Below are 24,423 nucleotides of genomic sequence, written 5' to 3' on the forward strand. Positions count from 1 at the left end.
ATCCCTTGCTACAGGAGAGCTCTTCCGCGTTCTTATCACTGGAAAAAAGTCTTCCAAGTTTCAGTGTAATGTAATGTACTTGTGGCTAATCTACCCCCATTTTGTTCTGGCATCACAAATCACTTCAATTCAATATCCATGTTTCCTGTTCAGTTGTGTATATTCATGCTGGAATTGCTAAAATCAGTCTCCACTTCTCTTTGAGGCATGGACAGCAGGAACTGTAGCTGTGCCCATCATGCTGGAAAGACTATACCAAACCTTGTCCCTATTTCAATCTGACATTCTGCTGCTTGCATTTCAGCTCTCCTTCACCAAATCATAGAGAATTCATTCTAGATGCCTTTTCAACACCCCTACCATCACTCCCTCCCCTTCAGCCCAGGCATCATCACCTACTTTCTTTAAAATGAGCCCATTCTATCCAGTACTGCAGACAGCCCTGCAAAAACTGAACTGCAACATTTTACTCCTGGGTGGCTGTCTGCGTCAACTGATCACAAGCTTCTGTGAAACCCCACTCCAGCCCCTCCCTTAACACAAAGCAGCTACCTGAACTCTCAAGATTTTAAGTCCACCCACTGAAGTGCTTGAGACTGAGCAGTGGGAAGGACCACATGAAGGTGCAGCCTTTCTACATCCACAGATGAGGTCTTTTTTCTTGGGAATGTAGTCGTGCCTTCCCTCTCACTCCCATGCCAGCCCTTCAAGAAGCCTTGTCAATTTTTGCTGGATTACAGGTTTTAAATTGACCTGATGTGAATCATACCAGCCATTTCTGGATGTAATCTGGTATCGTCCCTGCCTCATTCAAAACTCTCATTTTTTATTCTTCAGTTCAAGTGCAATTTAACAAATCTTAACAAAATAATAATCATTTAAGGTTTAGATGAGGGACAAATAAACAGCAATGTCTGAATAATCTCACTGGCTAGTTATGCTCTTTCTTAGTCAGCTCCTAACTCCTACAGCCCTCCCCTCCCCACACTTCAAACAGGACTGGAAAGGTTATTCCTTCTGTAACTCCTTTTTTTACATGCTTTTGATTCCAGAAGCTAGTGATAGTAACTAGAATATTTTTTATTTGGGACCCAAAGTAATTAATTACTTGTGGGAGAAAATATTTTAGGGTGTTCCCAAAAATCAGTATCACCTGCTGTGCTATTACAGCATAAAAATGTAATCTTTAGCACCAAGGTTATGTTTGGGAAAAGAATGTTTCCAACTTCCCAGCAAGGGAAACAAGCTTTTTCCTCAGAGGTCAGCGAACATCTGTTCAAGCAGCATTTACCCTTATCAAAACATAAAACTGGTCTACCAGTGCCTACCCTGAGAGAAAAAACAAGGCCAGTAGACAAGGCACAGTCAAAATCTTCTGCTACATTACTTGCCTTTGGTCTGTCTCCAAGAAATCCACTGCAGTTTGGGGCCCCGCATTTGCAGACTGTTTTTTCATTGCCCAGACAGTCAAGGTTGTAATTAAAAGTCAGCTCTGTCCCTGAATGAGAGAAGACACACCCTTTCATTAGGAAGGACACTGTAACAAAGTCTATCAAAATGATTACAAACAAGTAAAGATTTAATGATCTGTGTTCTGGTTTTGTACTTGTTCACTGATCTATTACCACAGCTATAGATATATAGAGATACGTGTGTATGTGCACAAACTGGAATATATATATTTTTAAACAACCGTCTCGCCTTGCATTTACTGTTGTCACTTGAAGAAAAGATACAGAAAAGTTGCTGGAGATCTCTACAAAAGTATTTGCACTGATTCAATTGAACCGTGACTGTCCCACTCAGTAACCATGCAGAAAGTTTAACTCAGGGAATGAACCCAGGATGACCAGAAGCTGAGGTACCTGCAGGAATATCACACACAGCAAACAGGCCGACACGAGTGTCTCCGTTCACTGTCCACTTCAGGGTTTCACAATTTGGTTGGCAGCTGTGGTTCATAAAACGAGAATAGTTCCCTTTGGGGCCAGCATCAATAATACGGTCCTGGAGATCAAACCAACACGAGAATGAATGGGGTTTTTTTCTCCAAGCTCACAAAACCCAAGCAGTTTTCAGAAATTCTTTTTGGCAGTTGCCTTCAGAACAGACATGGTGCTGCTGCCCAGAAGCACACAAGCACAGTGAAGGTCCATGTTGTATTGAAAACTGTAGTGTCTCATGTGGCCTGGAATGTGACACTCCCAAAGCAATACTCGTGCTCTAGCTCACACTGTCCCAGAACCCATCTCAGCCACAGGGCAGGATGAGTGTTCCTGTGAGCACCCTCCCTCCAAAAGGCCTCGAAACTCAAACTCAGTCCATTTACCTTTTACTTTGCATTCACAAAGCTGTGACACATACACAAATACTGTGCTTTATGGTATTTGCCAAGTCACTGCATGATTACTTGCAGAGATTACCAGTTTCTTTGCCCAAATTAGTCTACTTTAAACAAAAAGAAGCTCTTGGTAAACTAAAAAAATCCCATCACTACACACAATTGCCTTTCAAGTTCTATCTCCACCAAACATACCAGACATTACCAAAACAAAATGAAGTCTTGAAAGAGCCAGAACTGGTTTTCTTTGCAGAGCTGCTTAAGAAAGCTTTGCTTATTTATCAAATATTATTACAGTTTCCTTCTAACTCACTTTCATAATGCATGCCATACATGTCAATACCCACAGCATGGGCATTTTGAAAGGCAGGACCACAAGGATCATTTATTCAGTACAGCAAGAGTCAGTACATGTTCAATTCAGATGTTTCACACCCTGACATTGTCTGTCAGCTTAGTAGAGGGGTGAGAAACTAAAGTGTTCAGGGAAACATGGCTTCAGCATTCACACTCCTGTGCAGGAACTCCTCAGTTACAGGACACTAAGGAAAACAGAAGCTGTGCAATACACTATATATAACCAATACTCCTAGTGTCCAGGTTCCCTGCTTTGTTCCCCTTCTCAGGAACAGAATACTCAGAGATGTGCAACAGACAAGCCCAGATGCTGGATTAATTTGCTGTGTTAATTAATTGGCTGAATTAATTTGCTGCAGAATCAATTTGTGGAGTGCTGGCTTGCAGCTAACCATCCCAGGATCACAGAATGGCTAGGGTTGGAAGGGACCTTAAAGATCATCTAGTTCCAACCCCCCAGATACTGCTCTCAGAAAAGAGCTTCTACAGAAGCAGAAGCCCAGTTTTGCTATGAACAAAGGGACTGCAAAAAAGATGAATGCTCAATATAGAACACAGCCTCACAACTATATTTCACACTACTATCAAGGGAGAATTTTTTTTGTTGTTGAAATTTTACTAAAAGGATTGCTAATAGTAACTCTTTCAACTCTATCATTACTATATCCCAAAACGTCATACTTCCTTTTAAGACTTGGCAGGTAAATACTTCTGCTGTATTTGATTTCAAGCAATAATTTAAAACCTTAACATATACTTTATTACATTACACAGTCGGACTAGCAAGATGCATTATCTATAGAGAATGGAGCAAGCAGGCACTGAAGATACAACGTTGCAAATATGTGAAACTGGAACATCAAAAGTAGCAGAGTGCCCTAGCAAGGTGGTCAACAGAAGGAAAAGAGATCACTATAACATTTTAATTAAATAACGGAAGAAAATGTACAATACCTTATCAATAGTAAGCATATAGAAGTGGGTAATGTCATTTTCATGTGCATATTTGATTCTTGCCATACATTCCTCTTCATCAATCAGCTCACCCACATACTCATTCACAAACTCTCCCTGAAAGACACCAAGTATCACTAGTAAAGTATCTACCAAACCCTCAGAGAGCATCCCAAGTCACCCATTCTTTGCCAGGCAAGAATGATTCATACCTTTTTAATGTCCCTCTTGGCGACCAGACCCCACCCTTTCCCATCAGTTTTGATGATCTTGGTCTCAGGGTATTGACGTTTTGTGAAGCACTGGTTTTGGCACCGTTCTCCTGCTGGACAAACTTGGGGATGGCACTCGTACATCAGCATCCGATTCAGGCACTCGGAGTCAAAGCCACAGGGGTTTTCATCTGTGGGTTTGCAGTTGCACTTGGGAATCTCAGAAATGTCAGCAGTATATATCTGGACTTTACCACAAGGTTTATTCACCTGAAGAACACATTAAAATGATTCAAACGTCACTTGAAAACATTTGAATTGATTGTAAAAGGTGGTTGCTAACTGGGCTTTGCAACACTAGGTGTTCCAGCTGGAACAAAACACCATCGTTTCATGGCTCCAGAAGCACCATTTCCAGCACATCATGGCAACCCCTCCCCCCCATCTCACCCTTCAGCTCCTCCTCTCCAGGGCTGGCTTTGAGTACCCAGTGTCATGCTTACCTTAATGTGCTTGTATGGTGGAGGTTTACGTTCACTTTCTTGGCTCTCTTTGGCTTCTCGCTGCAGCTTTATTTCTCGAAATCGAGCTTCAGCTTCTCGCAAAGCTGAGAAAAACAGGTTGTTGTATCAACAGACATGCCAGAAAGAGGATCACTCTCCCCAGGTTGATCTTCTCATTCCCACATCTGTTAAACAAAGACTCATCTTCTACTTCCTAGTCCCATCACTCAATTTTCTTGCAAACAATGCCTCTGGAGTGTTAATATTCTTAACAGGTTTATCAACTCTACCTTTCCTGTCTTCCAGTTACACCCATCATTTCTTTTCCAGAAATTAAAAATTGTCAGAAATAATTCCTATTAGATGCTAGTCTTTTACAAGCCATGAAAATAATATGTTTGTTCAAAGTTAGTAATAGTGACTGCTGCCCAGGACACCCAAACATTTTTTTACATTCAATATTGTAAAACAATGTGTCAAACCAGTCCCAGAGCTACGTCTGAAGAAAGCAAAGCAGGCAAATCAAAGGATTATTTTTGTTTACTTTCAGCTGTGTACCATTTTTGAAGACTTTTCCAATTCCTTTGATTCCCTGATATCTACTCCCTCTGTCTCCCTCCATATAAGGGAACACCCGTGCTTGGTGAGTCCAGTAGTAATCCTTAGAACCAAAGAAAAACACAGGAAATTCTCCGATTTCATGCTTCATTTTCTGAATATTTGGGGGAACGTTTTTCGGATGGCAAACTTCTGCAGGCCACCATCTATCACAGAGGTACAAATAAAAAAATACAACATTTTAGTCAAGCTCTTTCTGCAAGAAACAGTTGAACAAAACCACCCTGAACAGCAGTAACTAATTATTATTTCCAAGATCCAAGTGGATTTAGAATCTTTTCCTCCCCCACTCACTGGGCAATAAGAAAAGGCAGGACTAGAAGAGGGAAGCCCAACACACAAATCTGCAAGATAAGCACACACATAAAGCTCCTTAGATCTGGTTAGCACAAGCATCTCTTTAAAAAGGCCTGCAATCACTGTAATTGTCAAAGATCAGGAGACAGCTGATAACAGCTTCTAATGCTTTCTAGGATAAACCCCACCCACCTCTACCTCACTCAGATCTCAACTGACAATGCCAGTGACTTATCTCCCAGCCTGCAAGGTAGTATTTTAGCCTGTTACAAGTCACACCAACTTAATTATTTGAAGAGATCTCTGAAACAAAAGTGGTTGAAGGCTCATACACTGGAAGCAGATGTCAGAAGACTACAAGGAGTCTTGCATGGGTAATGCCTTGGTCAAGAGCAACACCTGCAAGGAGACAGGGTCCCTGGCTCAGAGGGGAATGAGAAATCTGTGGGCAGGAAGGCTGGCCTACAGAAGCAACCAATTGCATGATCTTTAATTAAACATGCCCGTACTGTAAAACAAAATAAATGCTTTCATCAGACCTGTAATTTCCCAGTTTAACCCAAATAATATCCTGGAAATGAAGCTTCTTCCCCGCCCTGCAGTCATTGCAGTACCAGCTCCCATCTGGCATCTCAATGTTCAAGCAGTCTGGGTGAAAGGCTGCAGGACACGACTCACAGCACAACAAGCTCCCTCCTTCAGAGAGAAAGAAAGAAATAAAAAAAAAAGGTTGAAAAACATCCAGAAAAAAACCACAAGTTTTGCATTCCAACCAGGTTCAAAGCAGTCGTAGGTTCAGTTAGAAAATAAATGGTTAAACCATGGTGGCCTGCAAGAAATACATATCCTTTAGTTGTGTACAAAACCCAAAAGGTCCTTACTGATTTGAATGCCTGGCAGGCTCAGATTAGTGACACACACAAAATACCAAGCAAGGCAGCAATAAAAAAAGCTAGAATAATGCACTGCAAATTGTAATTACTTTTTTTCCCATACTTCAATGGCTACAATATATTTAACATACTTTAATACATATTAATATTTCATTGTATGCAACATTTTATCAACAACAAATTTACTTTATGGGTGTTTTTTTTTTCCTGGCAGGAGAGGGAATGAGGCTGTTGGTTTGTTCCATGAATTATCAAGTGGAAAGTTAGCAGTAGCTTAAAAGCTGCTACTCTGCATGTTAATTTGGTAACAAATCAGGCAAACTTTCACTGCTACAGTTTAATCAGCACTATGCATTTTGTGGTTCTCAGTAAGAAATACATTTCTTGTACAATATAAACAAAACCACCTTTAATTAGTGGAACTCTCAGCAACAACTGATTCAATTTGCTGTCTGCTGCTAAACCAAAGGCAACTCTTAAAATATTTATGCTTTAATATTATGTATTAGCAATAAAGAAACACAAAAAGCTTCAGTACATTGAACACAGGGGATAGAGTAGAGAAATACTTTTTATTGTGTGTCTCTGGTAAAGAATTAAATCAGGCTTCTGGTTGCTGGACAAAGTCCAAGCAATAACATTCTTAAATAAATTAGGTCTGCAAAAAAAGGATACTCAAAAACTTGAAGCAGCATGAGTTATTTCAGTATCTAATGGAGCCTAACTTAATCACAGAATGTCAGGGGTTGGAAGGGACCTCCAAAGATCATTGAGTCCAACCCCCCTGCCAGGGCAGGACCAAAATCTAGGGCAGATCACTCAGAAAGGCAGCCAGGCAGGTCTTGAACGTCTCCACAGAAGGAGACTCCACAGCCTCTCTGGGCAGCCTGTTCCAATGCTCTGTAACCCTCCCAGTAAAGAAGTTCTTCCTCATGTTGAGGTGGAACTTCCTGTGCTCGAGTTTGAGTCCATTGCCCCTTGTCCTATCACTGGGCACAAGTGAAAAGAGCTTGTCCCTGCCTTCTTGACACCCAGCCCTCATGTATTTATAGACATTAGTTAGATGCCCTCTTAGTCTTCTCCTCTCTAGACTGAAAAGCCCCAGGTCTCTCAGCCTGTCCTCATAAGGCAGGTGTTCCAGTCCCTTCATCATCATCATAGCCCTTCACTGGAGTCTCACTCTCTCAATAAATCCCTGTGGTGCTCCTGCCACATTTCTAACCATTTCCAACCATTTCCTAGAAACAGACTCGCAAAACCAAACACTAAATCAAAGAGGAAAAGGTGCTGCTGCTGCGTTTAGGAGGGGCTCCCCATCGTTTACCTTTGGAGCACACGAAGCACCAGCTGACGTTGACGTGCGCGTGGTGACTCTTCCCCTTGGTGGCAGTGAAGTGGTTGGTGCAGACGATGCTGTTGGAGGCGATGACGGCGCATCCCGCCGCGATGCAGACGTCGCCGGCGTGATAGGCCACGGGGCAGCGCACGCAGCGCATCATCTTTCCTGGCAGAGCACAACACAGCCATGTTATTTGCAAAACAAAGCTGAGCTATTATTCTTCGAGCTAAAAAAAAAAGAAGAAAGGTAGCCTGTATCCACAAAAAAAAGACATCAGCTGTGTTTTCAGACTCTGCATATTTGCCTTTTGCAACGATGCTGAATTAAGAGGATTGTATTTCAGATCCCTACGCTGGTTTCAAAGCACTGTCATATTTAAATGCCAAGGCTTTAGCGAGGCACACCAGGCTAGACAAGCTTTTTTCAGCCATGCAATTTTGTCTACAGACATTGTGCAAAGCTAAAAATATGCACAGGACAAAATGTCTCCATCTTGAGCCAGCCTTGCTGCAGTGTTGGAACAGTCACAGACAGGTCTTGCCTCACTCGTTATCATGCATCAATTCTAGATTCCATTCCCTCTCGAGAAGAAAACATGGTAAACTACAGACAGCTGAAAGCTAGTTAAAAAACAGAACACAAAGAAGCTAAATACTCACGTTGACTAAAAATAATGCTATTATTATATATTTTTTTAAATTCTCAATCAATCGATAGTCCAGGCCTGCCTAAATAATTGGCAGTAGCAGCTACTAAACGGTCAGATTCCTTACCTTAACATACCATACACACACTTAACTCATCAGTCATAAAAACGTAAAATGAAACTACCTTTTGAAATTCGTGGATGTGAGGGGTTACTAACATGACAACTTAGGCAGCTGTGGAGAGGACATCGAAACCCCCTGTTCTCAAAGACAGTGAGATGAAACTTTTTGACACAAGCTTCGTGGTAGAATTTCCCGCAGTGGGACACGACACAGCGTTTCACATCTGCCTTTCTCTCTTTGCACACAAAACAGGTATGCACACCTAGTGGCAAAAGCAATAAAAACCACGTAACTAATTTTTCATCCAAATATGTGAATTTAAAACACTTTAGTTGTTTTTGTTAAGCGTGGGGGAGCTGCTTTTCTTGTAGCTGTTTTTTTTTAAACACGGTCATATCAAATTCTATTATTTGATGCTGCAATCATTATTTATATAAATATACTTTAACTCTTTAATGTTAAATACTGATCTGCTCAGAGACAGGTCTAAAGTTACAATGCAAACCCAATGCAGTCAAAGTCAACACAGCAACACCCCAAAGCCTCACTGATCTGCTTTTTATGTTCTTATTTATAAGCCTCAGTTGAACAAGACAACAACAGTGAATTTCTCATTATGATTATTTTTTAAAGCAATGAAATAGGATAATGGGTTGTCTGTGATCCTGTGAAATTCAAAGCAGGTCCACAAACCAAAGACAAGCATCATCTGATCTTCCCTCTGGATTGCTTGGAACAGCTTTATTTTGAAGCAGCCTTGTTCAAACAAGGTTCACCATGTGTACTGAACTGAGCTTATGAGCAAGAAGGCAAATCTTTTACATCAAGTTTTAAGACTAGGAACTTCCAAGCAGTTATTACAGGATTAAAAGCAAATTAAATTAATAGCATTAAGGTAGTCTTTTAATAGAAAAAGTAAAAGATTTATATAGACAAAGGACTGCAAAAGGACTTAAAACATTTCACTTGCTGCTTTTTTCCCCTAAGATTTCTTAAGTCTTTGTGACAGACTTTAAATCTAAGCTGTAATTGTACTGAGAGAGCAAACACTCTACAGTTCTTAAGGCAATGGAATTCAGACTAAATCAGCCAAGTTGCAAGAGAGTTCAGTGAGCTTTCTTATAAATGGTACTATATGAACTCCCACCCTGTCAGGCACGAAATGACAAATATGGTTTCTCCAGAGACACATACTCTGTCCAGGAGGATTTCCTAGAAAAACGTATGGGAAAACTACAACTTTTTCTTCTTTTTTTTTTAATTAATAGAAAGTGACAAACTTGCCTGATGTACATTCACTACAAATGAACTTTCCTGCTGGTCTTCCAGAGAGCCCAAGGCAGCTTACATGAAAAGCTCGATAGCAAAGTCCTTCACACAGTAGGAGATCACCTGTTTTTTCACACAGCTTTTACAACACAAAGGCATTGAATGTTAAATAAAAGTTCATATGTGGAAAAAAAATGTTTTCTTTATTCCTTTCCATTTATTGCTCCTCGGAATCTCTTTTCCCATTGTTGAAATCAAATTTAACAAGTGAAAGATAATTTACAAGTATCATTGTATGCCCTGGCTTCCAGTCTAAACAGATAATAGAGTCACTAAACCACTAGAAATATCACCCATAGAACCACAGTTCATGAGCAAACACAATCTGACAGAAAAAAGGAAAAGAAAAAAAGCTTTAACAATTTTTCCCTGAGCACACTGATGCATCTGAGTAGGCTTAAAAAGCAACCTTATTTTCCTTTTCCTCAGCCAAAGGAAATTAATTTGGTGGCACAATGATACCTCCATGTCCAATTGGTTAGGAATGACACATGCATAACTAAAAATGAACAATAATGCTGGCAGAATTTAAGGATTAGCCAACATTTAAAGAGAAATATAACCTTACCAACAGTACATACAAGAAACGGAAATCTAACTGCCTCCCCAGTCCCACGTTAACAAATTTGATCTGTCCATTTGTATGGTGTTACCATTTCAAAATCTAAAATCTCTTCTAGAACAGGTGGATAAAGCTGCCTGGCTTTCAGTGAGCATGCCACAGGCACTCTCCTTCCAGGGCATCACTGCTCCCTCTGCTGCACGCAGGAGCACAGAACCCACCGGGCTGTACTTCCTCCTCCTCATCACCAGGCAAGCGAGCAGCTCTCCTCGATCGTTTAATTAGTTACCTGGCAACACCCACGCACTTATTCTGAGGTACAAATTATGCTTATCTTACAGATCTGGAAGCTCCAGCAGAAAGGCTAAGTCGCTTATTGGAGATCAAGAAAAAACAAAAAGAATTAATAAGTCTGTTTACTGGCCTGGCATCCTCACCACTAGCAGACACCTCAGACCCACGCGATAAACCTGCTTCTGGCCTAATATTGTTCTCTTCAGAAAACCCTCAGAAAACATGGCTTGCTGCCCCAGCTAACATCTCTCACCTGACACACATATTCTTTTTTTGTTCCTGCTCCTCGCTCAGATTTTTTGGATGATATAGACACTTCAGTCTGAGTTTCATCAGCACTTTCATAGGGAGACTCTGAGCGCTCGTCTCCTTGGCCATCGGAGATCTGAAGATTAAACACAGGTGTTAGAGACAGCAGTCAGGTGTGGTCAGTTTGTACAGAGTATCAACTGAAGGAAGCAAACAGACTGCAAGTCAGACTAGCAGATTTAGGCCCAGACTTTCAGTTTTGTTTCCCCCACCTTTAAAAAAAAGCTTGATTAAAACCAGAGTATGCATTTGTGGAAGTCTCACCAGAAGGGAAATCATCCTCACCAACACAACAGAGCCAAAACATAACACCCAAACTTGGTAATATGGTGCTTTATTTATAGTATATAGTTCTGTAATAGAGTTAGCTAGAAGTGCCTGACCAGTAACACAGGGATATCTTCAAATCCCTTGGTTAAAGTCTGAAAACACGTTTTATGAGAGAGTAATAGTTGATTTTAGAAAGAAACTTCATAAACTTCAAGTTGCCTATCAAAGTCTCTGAGCTTTTTCTCCAGGGAAATGGGGAAACAGTGGGAGAACAGAAGATAGGAAGAAAAAAAAGTGTCTCTCTGAATATGTTTAAGGAACATTATAGCTAAGGATGACTTCAAAGTAGTCTAAAAGATAACTGTGTTATAGATAAGTCATGTAACAGATAGAGATGTGTTAGTTGCAGAATTTTAAAAAATATTCTTGATTTACTCTCAATAAAACAAGCCAAGTAGCATATTTAAAAGAAAATACAGGGCAGTTTTCAGTTCAATAGAGTTAAGGGAAGGAATGGACAACCAAGTCAGTTGTCCTATCTCATGTTACACCAGAAGATGCCAGATTTCATCCTGTTGCCCACAGCTGGTACTCAGTGAGTTGTGTTTCACTCAGTGTATCCTCCAGGAGATCACAATTTGGAATTGCAAAAGAAACCTCTCACTTCTCTTACAGCGTGTTGTAATGCTTACTCACACATACCATCAAAACCACCGCCTCACATCCCTTTTGAGTTGTCTAACTGCAACCCACAGTTGATGATGCTTTCTCCAGGTATTTCAGCTATATTAGAAGTCCTTTGGTACCCAACATCTTCCTCCTGTGGAAGCATGCTGCAATTAAGCCCATTTCAATCCTTTCTGGCAAGCCTGAACGCCCTCTCATTTTCCCCCTAAGGAATTGTTTTCAATTGGAATCACCATTAAGAGCATTTGGGTGGTTTTTCTCTAAGCCTTATCTGTACTGTGAAAAGGCTATTGAAAAATTAGGCATGAGAAGTGGAGGCAACAGCCCACTGCAAGTCTCAGAAGTAGAATACTCAAAGCAAACCAACATGCTACTCTTCTTCACTGCTTCTGTTCTGCTGTGTAAGGATCTCCCCAAGTCTTTGCAATACAGCACTGAAAGTAAATTGTTTTAAATGAAGAATTTTCTTTCTGTTTTCAGGCATGTGATCTCATATTTATCTACAGTACAGCACATTTTATTAAACATGGCCCAGCTTACTACGTAGCAACAGAGACAGCTATGTGCAACCCCTCACGTCAGCCAACTCCCAAGCAGTGTGCAAATTTATTAGAAGAGATTTACATTGAAATCAGAGAGAAACATGTAAAGCCAAGCCAGGCCTAGCATTAGCCTTTATAGAATCCCTTTAGAAATACTGGTTTTAAACAATTACTTTGCACTGTTTCTGCCAGCAAGCATGCGTTCTTGCATTTAACATTTGCTTTCTTTGCTCATGTCTAAAAATAAGTTGTAAATTGCATCAGAATTACTGTTGTTAGTTGTTTTGGTTTTTGTTTAATTTTTTTCCAGCTTACTTGCAAGGGTTTAAATGCATTTCCTCTGTGCAAATGCATACTATCAAAATTACTCATACCTACCCTTAACCTATGAATATTTCTGTAACTAGAGTGATTTGGAGATTCTGCCTGACTCTCTTAGAAGTGGCTAAAAGAAACTGCATGTAAAAATAATTGTTTTCTTCAGGCACCTGGATCTGTTCCCTGGAAGGAGCTGTGAAACAGTAAACTGAAAATGCAACCTGAGTGCATTGCCAGGATCAGCCAGTTCTTGCTGGGAAGGGGCAGATAAAGAAAGGCAGTGCAGGAGTTCAGCAGAAACACAAAACCATTTTCCCTTACAGTTTAAGCTTACACACATGCTTATTTCTGTTTAAACGGTTCCCACAGAAACACTAATTAGTATAAGCAGTGCACTGCTCTAACGTTTTTAGTACCTCATTATGTTCCTGTTTCAACTAGCCAAAATTAGTCATGTTTGGAAAATAAAAAAACAAGCTGGAAGGTGTTAGATCTGTATTTCTTTTCTACTAAAAAAAAAATAATAATAAAAAGGGAAGCTTTATGCTCTAAAAGAAACAAGCAGTCTCACGTTAACGCTATGGTTGTGCCCCTGCTTTCCCCACACCACAAAGTACACCTAAAACCCTGAGAAAAACCGTCTGTGCAGCACACCTTAAGAGGTTAAGACTGTTTTCTTTAGAGTAGGAAAAGCTAGAGAGTCTTGCCCTCGAGGAAAGCATTCCTCTTCCCCCAGCTCACTACTTTGGAAGGCAGAGGAGACAAACACAATACAGCCAGTGACAAATACATGAAGTCACAAGAGAATAGGGTTTGTTTAAAAGCAATCACCTCCTAGCTTTTTTTGTTGTTGTTGTTTACATACTTGCAAAATGTTCAAGTGAAGGAGGCAGACGTCTATAAGGAAAGGTAACCCTGTTGGCAGATGAGAGTTTTTCAGAAACCCCCTTGATACAGGTCACAACATCCCAGCCATTTGTGAACTATAGGCTGACAGCCATTCTGCTACAGAAGGGACATTTTACTGCCTCAGGATTAATCCACCAGCCCTTCATTTAAATCAACGGTTACTGAGCCAAAAAGGAGCAGCACTGGCAAGATTCAAACTTTACAGCACAAATGCAACCACAAAACCCAAATTCTATCAGCACATTCAAGACAAAACTTGGCAATTTACGCCCTCCTACAGATAAATGCTGGATTTCAGGCATGAACACCAACACACAGCATGAGCAAAACACCTTTAGTTCATCAGCTGCATAGATCCCAGGCTGAGAGTATCTTTGGATATCTCTCCTTCACAGCTCTCAGCAGCCTCACACACTTCACAAATCAAATGCTCTATTAGCCACCAATTCTGCACTACGTGGACAAGCCTGGGTAGCTGCTCATGGCTGTTCCCACTCCCGCAGAAGCAGCTCAGTGATATCATTACAGTGCCAGATGCAGCTGCTGCTGCTGCACACATCCCTTGATCCTTGCTACCATGACCAAAGGTTTAGCCATCACAACGGCCACGTTATGTGTAACTCATGCACAGCTTGCACCCACCCCACCATCACCTGAAAAATTTTCATACTGGCTAATTTTAGGGGGATAAATAAAAGGGGAGGCTAGCAGATTCCCTGGTATAAGAAAGGGAATAATTTCTTCAGAATAATTCAGGGATTGACCCATATCTTGTCTTATTTACGTCTTGCAGAAGACAAAACACCCTCTGCTAGCCATCTCCACCTGCAAGTAATCCCTGTTCTATACAACCATCTTTTGGGAAAGCTCCCTCTGTCAAGAGGGCCAGAATTCAACTTGGTTCCTGAAGTCATCCCAAAAAAAGCTGATGGAAATATCAGGGAACTAAAATGAGTGCCTGTGCTGTTCAGGCCTCTTAAAGAGGCTAAGACAACTTTCAACTAATGTTGCTGAAGAGGACTTACAACCTAGTAAGCATGAGATGGTTTGGTAAACTATATTTCTAGCCCAAGCAAGCTGCAGTGGCACTAATGGATTCCGATTCATTGAGGGGACAGTTGAGTTTTGCCATAAAAATACCTTTAGATTACAAGAGTCACTAACTAAATATGATTTATGAGACAGTTGCTGGAAGTGAGTTCATGGTGACGTGAAACAGCCACGGCTAAAGTGAAACATAAGGCTTTTGTGGTTTGTTAACACAACTTTCCACTATGTAGGGTCTAACAGTTCCCATACAAATACCCAAATCACAGCATTCAATAAAAATCAGCACAGTTTTTTGGGGGGCTTTTTTCTGTAGTTGTTAAGTTACAAATGTAAATCTTTCTCTTGTGATCATGCCAAAGCTTGTCTTGTCCTTACTTTTGTAATCTAATCTCCTTAGCAGAGTAAATTCAGTGTAATTAATTTCTGATATTCAGGCCAAGGTTCAAAGTAATCAACATTTAGATTAGTGGCAAAACCTGTTATTTAGCAATTTGTAGCGATTGCTGGTTTGCTACTTTATTCTTTTACATTTTGAGTAATTTTTTATTTCTCATAAAGGCAAAGTACTATTTTTGAGTGCAGTCTTAGGGGCAAAAAGGCAAGGCTGTTCACTTCAGGTTTATAGCAAGTGACAAGTATAGCAATGAAATCTATCCCAGCTCTGTCATCACCTCCACTTTTCATTAGCAATTACTGATGCTGCAACATGGAAGATACCCTTCTTCTGCTGAAGTTAGTACCATTGCAAGTATCATCAAACTTTACACGTTGCACATCAGCTAGGCTTCCTTCCCATTTCCTGCAATTATTCAACATCAATGTTATTTCGCAAGTACTTGCCTGCAGAGGCTGTCATGCTGCGCTGCCTCTAAGCAACCAGGTGGTATTTCAGAAATCAAATGTTGCTCTTTCTACTGGAAACTGCCCAGCTGTGTACACAGGTGAGGAGGGGGAAAAACTGGCCTAAAAAACCAAATGTTTTGCTCTTCATTTGGGCTGGACCAGAACTTACTTCTGGTATCAATGAGGTTCAGAATACCGGTTGCTCACAGAAGTGACAACTTTACTGTCAGTTCCCCAAGGCAATCTCCTCATTCACTACTCACACAGGTAAGACTTGGAGGGAACATGCAAGGACACATTACTGCTTTTTTCCAGGTTCTCTATAGCTTTGTTATTGGGAAAATGTTTGTTACAGAGGAAAACCAGGGCAAAATTTTGGCGCCTCTGTAAATTCTTTATGTTTACGTGGCAACGTGTCATTGGCTTAAGCACTGAATCTACTCATCTCAAGGTATTTTGAACATACATCTTACACAACTTTTTTTTGGCAATAGTCAGACCCACAAGAGTAGAAGATCAGCATAACCAAGGCTTTGTGTCCCCAGAGTAATTTTAATTTTCCTTTGAACTATATGCTAAAAATTGGTATTCACAATAACCCAAAGAAGTGTTGTAACAGATTCTTTCAGACAAACACTGACCTATTTTTAGAGAGACTACATCAGAATGCTCATAAAAGCAATCTTCAGCATTAATTCTCAACTGAATGAAAATGCTTTGCATGCTGCAATATTTGACATGCAAAGCCAGATTACACCAGCCACCAAAAATGAATACTGGGTAATTGTTTAATTGCTAAATATGAGGTTTACTTTTTTTACTACGTCCTTAACTACTTCTCCCCATTTTGTGTAAAAGGGATATACAATGTGCACACAGATGGAAGTATTGTTTGTGAAATAATTTTTTTTCCCTCACTATTACATTGATTAAATAAGAATTTGGTTTTGATGAAGCCTGCTGGGCAGGCTAAGAAAAGAGGATGAAATGTGTGCAGCTCTGTGTATTTAAAATAAGACTTAAAGGGAGTCAGTCGTGCATTTTGTGAGTTCATATCTTTATATTCTTAACTTTGCCTATTGATTGAAGCTCTCTGAAAAGATTAAGGGGCAGGGTGCAGGAAGATGATTTGATAGAAACAGTGTACAAAATCACTTCTCAAATGTTTTCCCTACTGCAAGACTTCCCTCAGCTGTAACGCTGAGGTTCAGTTAACTGCATCATTCACTGCACCACCAAGTAAAGCGTTCAAAGGTGAAAGTATAAGCACTAACATAAACATTTTTCATACCACTCAAAACATCTAAATGTCGAGTTCAAGTCTACAACAACTTTTTAAGCATTTATTTTTGCAACCAGGTACCTGATTCCAGTCTCAGCCACACACCTCAGCAGAAATGCGAGCCAGTTCTTCATTCCCTCTGGCTTTAAAAAAACAACAACAACAAAAAAAGTTGGCTGCAAGCTGGTATGTACAACTCAGCTTGCATATTTCTTGAATCATGTGGGTGAGCTTTGCAAATGGTTTTGTTAGTTCCACATCTGGATGGTAGAAATTTCATTTATTAAAAAAAAGAAAGAAAAAAAAAAGACAGGTGCCGATATATTCACAGTTGGCATCCGATCACACTGATACATGATGCCTGGAATTTAAACATTGAAATGATGCTGTCTTTTAAAGAAGCAGGTGAGGATGAAGCCAAATGCTTTTGTGGAGATTCGCTGCATCTACTCGCCCATTTGAGGAAAAAAAAATTGTCATTTAAAATTTTCTACTTCCTTCAGACAGCTCCAAAAAGAAATAGTAAATACCAGTGCCAGCAAAAACATTACATTGCAATTCCAAGGGAAAAGAGGTTCAGAAATTCTATGTCTGAAAAGAAATGGCTATGCTCATCCAGTCTGCAGCCCAAGAATTTAAGAAGTTAGCATAGTAAGACCATAAAATGGAGATGTTCTGCTTGTCAAGACTGGCCCTCAATCGGCTGCTGACCTCTCTATTAAACATGCTTTTTGTTTCAGGTTTAGGATAAAGGCTTCATTGTTAAAGGATGATCTATAAAAGCACCTTCGCTGCCTTCATGTTATCCTGGGGGCAGGAAGGTGGTGGTGTCTTTGTTTCTTTCCTGTAAGCATCTCCTGGCTAAAGGATGTCCTAGGGGACTAGAGCATCAGTATTTGTTGAGGCAAGAACTCACGCCTCACAGAGCAGAAGGAAGTTTCAAATACTATTCACTGTGCGTTAGCAATTGCAAGGTGAACAACATTCACACTTCTGTGCTTATCAGCTTCACTAGGACTTCCAGATCCAATTCAGACAAGCTTTTGCTGCCAATGCTTGAAGGTTCCAAACAAATTTAGAAATTTTGAGTTAAAAAGCTGCCAACATTTATGGACCTACGGTGCTCACACTGGCATAGGCACCAAGTTACTAGTCCACCAGTCACACACCTTGCCAGACTTTTCTAGCTACCAAAGCACAATTTCCATTTGAAAAAGTCTTCCTCAGAAAACTCACTTCATTAACTCATTCAGTCTTATAAAAACACTTCTTGTATTACTCATATATGCTTGCTTAACAGCACTTCTTAAGCATTAAGAACACAAGGTTTGGCCTTAGTCATATCCAAGACAAGGGTGGTGTTCTGTCACATTGTGCTTAAGCAGTTATAAAAGCAACTAAAGGGCAAATTTTCCCAGAGCCAGAACAGTTTACCCTCCCACTTCCCCTTGTTTTACTCGAGCATCTCTTGTTCTATAATCCCATCTGTAGAACATCAAATGGAAACAAAATCCCCTATATATACTTATCGGAAAGCTGGGAGTATATAACATGAAAACAAAGCATGGCAGAAAATGATTTCCATCTGCTTTTTTGTTTGGCAGGTAAGTCACCTCCACAGCAGGATCAGCAGGATCCATCAAAGAAAAGGGCCCACAAAGAGTGACCTACCACTCATTCAGAGTTGTCTTAAGACACTCATTGGCTTGAGTGGCGTCCATCTGCTATCTTTAACTGATCAATTGCACCTTTTTGTAAGCATTTTAGAAGCATGCTTCCATGACTTCTGAATGCTGCTGGCTATTAACTTCCATTTTTCTTAAAACTAAGGACACTTGCTACAAGCTCACACTTCCTGACATGACTTTGGAGTCAGTGACTGCGATACCACAGTCATCCAGGAGGAAGTGGTCTGGTCTGGCTAAGAGCTTTTCCTAGAAGGCCTGGAGTATGCATGTTCTGATAATCAAACTCTTTAGTCTTTCCACAGACAAACCCCAACTGCACTTTTTTTTTTTTCTTATTAACAAAATCTCAGCAGCTAGAGGGCTGGGTGTTGTTTTAATCTAAGCACAACTTATATAAAGTCAACAACCAACATACAAACAACAGATGAGACTGTATTCAAAGCACAATCTATCGTGTACCCCCACGGAGACAGAAAAACTGACAGAGCCAATTGAGTTACAGTTAACATTTTCTTTATTTCAGTATAAGAATTCCTGAACTGAATGAAGAATGGTATTTTGGCCCATACTGCTAGACTAGATAAATTCTTTAAGTATGCAGTGCCACAAGTGTACACAGTACTAGAATAGCAAAAAAGACGGCCTGGGACAGGTTTCATTTTTATTATTAGCAGGAGTTAAGACGTTTCAGATAAGGATATTATGCATTTCTGAATTTGCCTGGAAAGTTAATTAAAACTCTGAGAACATTCTAAAACATTATAAAATTGCCTACAGATACTCATGGTACTTTGGTAGGGGATGTGGAATAAAAACCTACACCACGTAAACATTCAGTAAACAGATTCTCTGCACTCTGAAGCCTAAGTAATACACAAGATGAGAATAATTACATAAGATTCTTAATTTTCTACACAGAATGTGCTGCCAAAGAACAAGAGTCAAGGCTAGAACTTTTTTTCCACGTGAAAATAGAAGCATTGTAACAAAACTGTATGAGCTGGTGGGTGATGCAGATTAATTTCAACTGGTATAAGCTTTAGGGAGAAAAGTCCAATTACTTGCAGTGTTCCACAGAACTGTACCCCTGACTGCTCACTGCTGCTTCCAAACAGGAAAAATAAGAAACATATAGGCATACAGAAACAAACATAGAAAACAACTGTCTGCTAACTCAGAGGATTTAAAGTGGCACTGTATATTAAATTATCATTAATTATTGTTTTGAAGAGAAAATTATCTTTGAGAGAAGCTAGAATGAAATGCTAGAAGCACAATGAATTTGTTTAACAACCTGCAAAGTTACTGCAACTATTTTTTTCTTTAGGGCAGTAGTTCGTTTAAAATAACATTAATTCCTTTCTTCCTTCCTGTTCTCAGGATCTCAAAGACAGCTATTTTTACCTTCAGTAAGTGTGCCTAGAGTATTTTACTCCAGGGTCAATAAATGGAGCTGATATACTTTTCTAGTTGCAAGTTGTACACATCTCATGACTGCCTTCTCAATCAAATACCTTACCTTTTATGAATTGTATGTGTTTTCTCCATGGTGTATACATGCTAACACCCATTAAAAATGTAGATAAACCAAATCTGGCTCAAATTGATAATGAGAAAAAAAAATGCTGTTTAATATGCAGAAAAAGAGCAAAACTTGAGGCTTGCATGATTATAACTTGCATTATTAGGTCCTGAAAATGCAAGAAGTTGTAGCTATAACCAGCAACTGAGCTTGTTTTGACACTGGATGTTACAGAAAGCAGAAAGAATTCCCTCTAGGGAAGATATAAGGAACTTAAAAGAAAAGCAACACCTTCAAAATCTTTCTGAGGCTTCTTTAAACTGCCATCTGCTGGTCAGCTCATAATTCATGAGAATATGATGAACGACAGACTAGCTAAGAATTGAGAGTATTACATGTGCTTTATTTTGTCCTCTCTTAGAAAAAAATTACAATTTCTTTGACAAATTCAAAAGTAGTATCTACACTCTGCAGGATACTATGACATCTGCTTTCAACAAATCCATCCAATTTAATGAAGCCAGCCAATAACCACAAAAATGGATCAAAAAGCTAAAGCAGATATGTTTCATGCAAACACACCAAGTGTGCCAACAATCCAGCAGTAATGGTAACGTAAAGCCTTTTTTATTTATTAAAAAAATACTGGTTACACTCTACTGGCACCTGCTACATTACTGGGGGGTGGAGGGCCAAGGTAAAAAAAAAAAAAAAAAGAATACACCACCTGTATTAATTTCTCACAAATATCATGAGCTTTTGGATGGTTACACCAAGTCTTACATAGGCAGTAAAAAACTCCTCCGAGCTTTTGCAGACTCCGAAGTGCTGAGTATCTTTCTCACATCTGGCTCTACCAGCTGCTCATTAAGAATTAGATTTTAAACAAAACTGTATTTCACATCAACTACAGCAGGAATTGACTACTGATGTCAAGTGCCTAGAAATAAAATTAAGTATTTGGTTTCAACATTAAAAGCAGGTATGAAATTTATTTATTCATGTGTAAACATCTTACTGCTTCTGTCCATCCACCCTAAAACAAAATAAAAGCCCAATTTTTTTAAGGGAGTGAAAGCCTACCTTTTAATCTCTGATATGTCAGGTCTATAAATTTTCACTTGTTCTTAAGGCAGAAGTCCACACCCCCACCCCTGTCTTACCCCAAAGTAACTTATAGTTAAAAAATGTGGCCTTGACTGATTTTATATTCCAAGTAAACCCCTTAAAAAATATCCCCAAAACAACAAAAAGCATCAAAAGTATTTTTTTTAAATGTCAAATAAGATGCATCTTCCAAACAAGAAAAAATGGAGCACATCCTTCCTATTGAACATACCTTTCCCAGAATTTAGTTGCAATGAACTGACATTTATGAGGTGTGAAGCTAGCAACAGTCCTTGACAAATAACAGTCAAATCCAGGTTCCACTCTGGAACCAGCTGTCCACAAACAGCTTAGGGGGAAAGAAGGGAGAAGAAAAAAGGCCAGAATCCACCTAGTATTGCTCGTGGAAGTGTATGTGCTTGTGGAATATGCAGAATTTTTTCTGTCTTTGTTAAAATAGCATCTAAGCCAACATTTAGCAGTATTATAGTGAATAAAGAAATATAAAAGTTAATTAGTAAACGTATTTCACGTTGAGAAGAATTACATCCTATTCAATTAGCTGTGCAAGGCTCTCATCATTGCATGATTGTGTTTCTTTTTTTAACTCTTTGCCTTAACACTCTGGAGGTTTCTCTCTGGATGAATGCTCTCAGGGCACACCCATGTTTAGCCATTTAGACAAGTGCTAAATAATAACACAAAAGGGAAAAAAAAGTTTTAAAAGCCACTCATACAATCCGAAATTTACAGCTTTCCTTGTTTTGTAGATTAGATCAATAGTAAGTTCAGAAACACATGCCTTACATTTTTGTTTTATTTAAAGGCAAATATAATAGTAAATAAACTGGGTCCAATCCTTAGTTGGTACAAGTTCAGGCCAGTGTAGCTTTAAAACAGGTAAGGACCACTAACCTATTCCCCCCTGCACTCAGCCCTGCAAAATCTCTGTAATTTGACAGGATGTATTTGCTATTATATTGATTTGGATGGTTTTGATATTTTAAAACCTTTTAAACCCATGAAAACAATTAATTCACTTGATGGTTTGTGATCTGTGTTCTGTGAGCAGTGTGTGATGTTAATTTTTCTCACATCTGCTATTCAGCACTAGCTGAGTAAAGTAAGAGCTAAGTTTTAAAATTTCTATCTATGCCTATATAACCATATCCTTTTTTTTAAATGTGAACTGTTAAGCCACAACCCAAAATCCTACAAAATTGAGTATTTTGTCGAGAAAGATCTGTGGAGATTTCATGTTATAGACACAGTATCTAGAAATACCAGAATCTTTCTCCTGAGATGACAATATTTAGAGATGCATACTTAGACCCCAAAAGACAGTATGTTCCTTAAACTGCTCTGGCTGAATAGCTGGTCCCAAACACAACCAGCCATTACACAGCAAGTCCCAGCAGTAAAACCAACCCAGCAGAAGCTGGTAAGCCAAGAGGTGCGAGTCTCTTGACTGAGAGAGCAAAATGAGAACAAGTATTATTTACCTGACTGCTGCTATGGGTGCTATTACCTGTGGGACTTCCTTTGCTTGTTTTATTGGGATAGAAGAGGGAGAATTTGTTGCGCTTTTTGTTAGAATATTTTTCCAGTTACAGTAAGTTAATACAGCCATTCACATGCCATCTTTCCCCCCCCCCCCCAATTTACTGAACATTGCCTAGATATTTTAACTGCATTCTTTACTGTGTCTAAGCATCTCATGTGTTTGTTAGGGGAGATGAAGAAGTCTCTAGGATAGCTGGAAGCCCTACTCCCATGTTAGCAGGCAGGTATTTTCTCTACAGCTTCTGTAACACAAACTGCTTGAAGCTGTTTGTCTATGGATATTTTACTAAATCCTACCAACTACATTTCTGAATCCACCTGCAGAACAGCATGCATAGCTCTCTCTCCCTCATGCTGCCACTCTTTGGCTGATTTGTTTTAATAGCATAGATGTCTTGGGGAAAGGTTAAACGGATTCTATGGATACACTTCTGGTACATACATTTTATTTATTGTATGTCAATTGAGAAGAATTGCAGTTCTAAATATGCAGAGCTAAGACTATGATTAGTAAGTATCAAAAAGATACATCCTTCACTGCCTGTTTAACTCTACTGAGGATGAAGCTATTTGCATCACAGAGAAATAGCACTTAAACAGCCTGAAAACTAATTTGAGCTCAAAGGGGCTCTGCTCAGAAATCTGTCCAGTTCTATATCAAACAGAGGATTAGGAAACTTGCTTCAATATAAAAGCTGTGGCAACATGATGATATTGAGTTACATAATGTAACTAATGTAGTACACTTACATAAAGTCTGTAGAAGAAAATACAGAACACATTGGCATTTTACTTTGCCTCTAATAGAAGGTTACAATTCTAAAACTTTGTTGGTAAATACATTAAAAACCACAATAATATCTCGACGTCTCCAAATCAGACGTTCGTATTACAATAAATGAATTTGCAATGCACACATTAACAGGTTTCACAGAGGCCAAAACTGTAACTTGTCTAGAGCACCAAGGTTAGAGAATTTGCCTTTGATTTTTCTTTTTTTTTTTTAAACAAGATTCACACCTGAAAATTTCTGTAATTAAATGGCTGTGTGCAAATACCACTTTTTTTTTACCTCATTCTCAGTTAAGGAAGCTGAAGGAGATGAACTCTTGCTAAAAGCAAGAGTTGAAGATTCTGCTGCTGAAGCCCGATTTCGCTTCTTCAGAGGTTTACATGCATCAGACAGATTTTTCGTTGCTGTAAAATAATTTTGGTTTACAAAGTGAAGTTTGGAACTTTAAAACGTTATCTCCCTGAAGCCATTTAAAATATTCCTTCAGATGAAGGAAGGAAAGATTTAGGTAGGTCTTCTGGGCACCTACGCAGCTGAGAGAATGCACAGTAAGTTCTGAAACCACGCGTTTTGGCTAGATTTTAAAAACACTGAGTTTGCTATTAATCAAACATGTACTACAAATGGCTAAGAAATTTTCGCCAATATTTTCCAGCTCATCACAAATACCTTGTGACTTATGATCTCTTTAAAGCAAAGGTAACAGTTATCTCCTCAGATAAACATTAGAAGGCCTACGTGACCTCACCACAATCTGAGTACCACTAACACTTTTTTGAGAGAAAGGTTAAATACAGGAGCCAGGTACCAGACCTGATCTATGGCACATCACCACTTCTACATAGCACAGAACTTGCTGGAGCACATTCATCTCTGTCATATCATTACAATACCTACAGAGACATGCTCTTACAGAAGTTACCTTAAACTTGAGCATCATTAACAAGTCTGACTTTGAATTTTGGTCCCAAGGGTATTCAGAATTCCCTCTTGTGCTCCACACTGCCTCCCATCAAGCATCGTTTAAGAGGACTAAAATCCCACAGTAACTGATTGCATTGATGGTCACTG

At 39.4% G+C, this 24,423-nt stretch overlaps 1 protein-coding gene and 1 non-coding gene across 6 annotated transcripts in view; both read right to left on the reverse strand.

Moving 5' to 3' along the window:
- The window catches only part of NSD2 (nuclear receptor binding SET domain protein 2), a 98,938-nt gene that overhangs the window by 2,520 nt on the left and 71,995 nt on the right, over positions 1-24,423 (reverse strand). For 3 of the 5 annotated variants that reach the window (XM_051619942.1, XM_051619943.1, XM_051619944.1), the window contains exons 10-21: positions 23,632-23,756; positions 10,723-10,854; positions 9,569-9,692; positions 8,346-8,546; positions 7,500-7,679; positions 5,822-5,978; positions 4,926-5,131; positions 4,368-4,471; positions 3,865-4,134; positions 3,653-3,769; positions 1,866-2,007; positions 1,392-1,498 (exon numbers count right to left, since the gene is read on the reverse strand). In XM_051619942.1, coding sequence (XP_051475902.1) covers positions 1,392-1,498; positions 1,866-2,007; positions 3,653-3,769; positions 3,865-4,134; positions 4,368-4,471; positions 4,926-5,131; positions 5,822-5,978; positions 7,500-7,679; positions 8,346-8,546; positions 9,569-9,692; positions 10,723-10,854; positions 23,632-23,756 — 1,865 coding nt within the window. Of the gene's footprint in view, positions 1-1,391; positions 1,499-1,865; positions 2,008-3,652; positions 3,790-3,864; positions 4,135-4,367; positions 4,472-4,925; positions 5,132-5,821; positions 5,979-7,499; positions 7,680-8,345; positions 8,547-9,568; positions 9,693-10,722; positions 10,855-23,631; positions 23,757-24,423 lie in introns of those variants that run through there. The other 2 variants (XM_051619946.1, XM_051619947.1) reach the window with 2 other exon arrangements.
- On the reverse strand, positions 2,156-2,286 carry LOC127384994 (small Cajal body-specific RNA 23). The gene has a single exon (XR_007889557.1). It is a non-coding gene; the product is annotated as a small Cajal body-specific RNA 23 (non-coding RNA).

This window comes from Apus apus, chromosome 4 (genome assembly GCF_020740795.1).
Source record: "Apus apus isolate bApuApu2 chromosome 4, bApuApu2.pri.cur, whole genome shotgun sequence".
NCBI lineage: Eukaryota > Metazoa > Chordata > Aves > Apodiformes > Apodidae > Apus > Apus apus.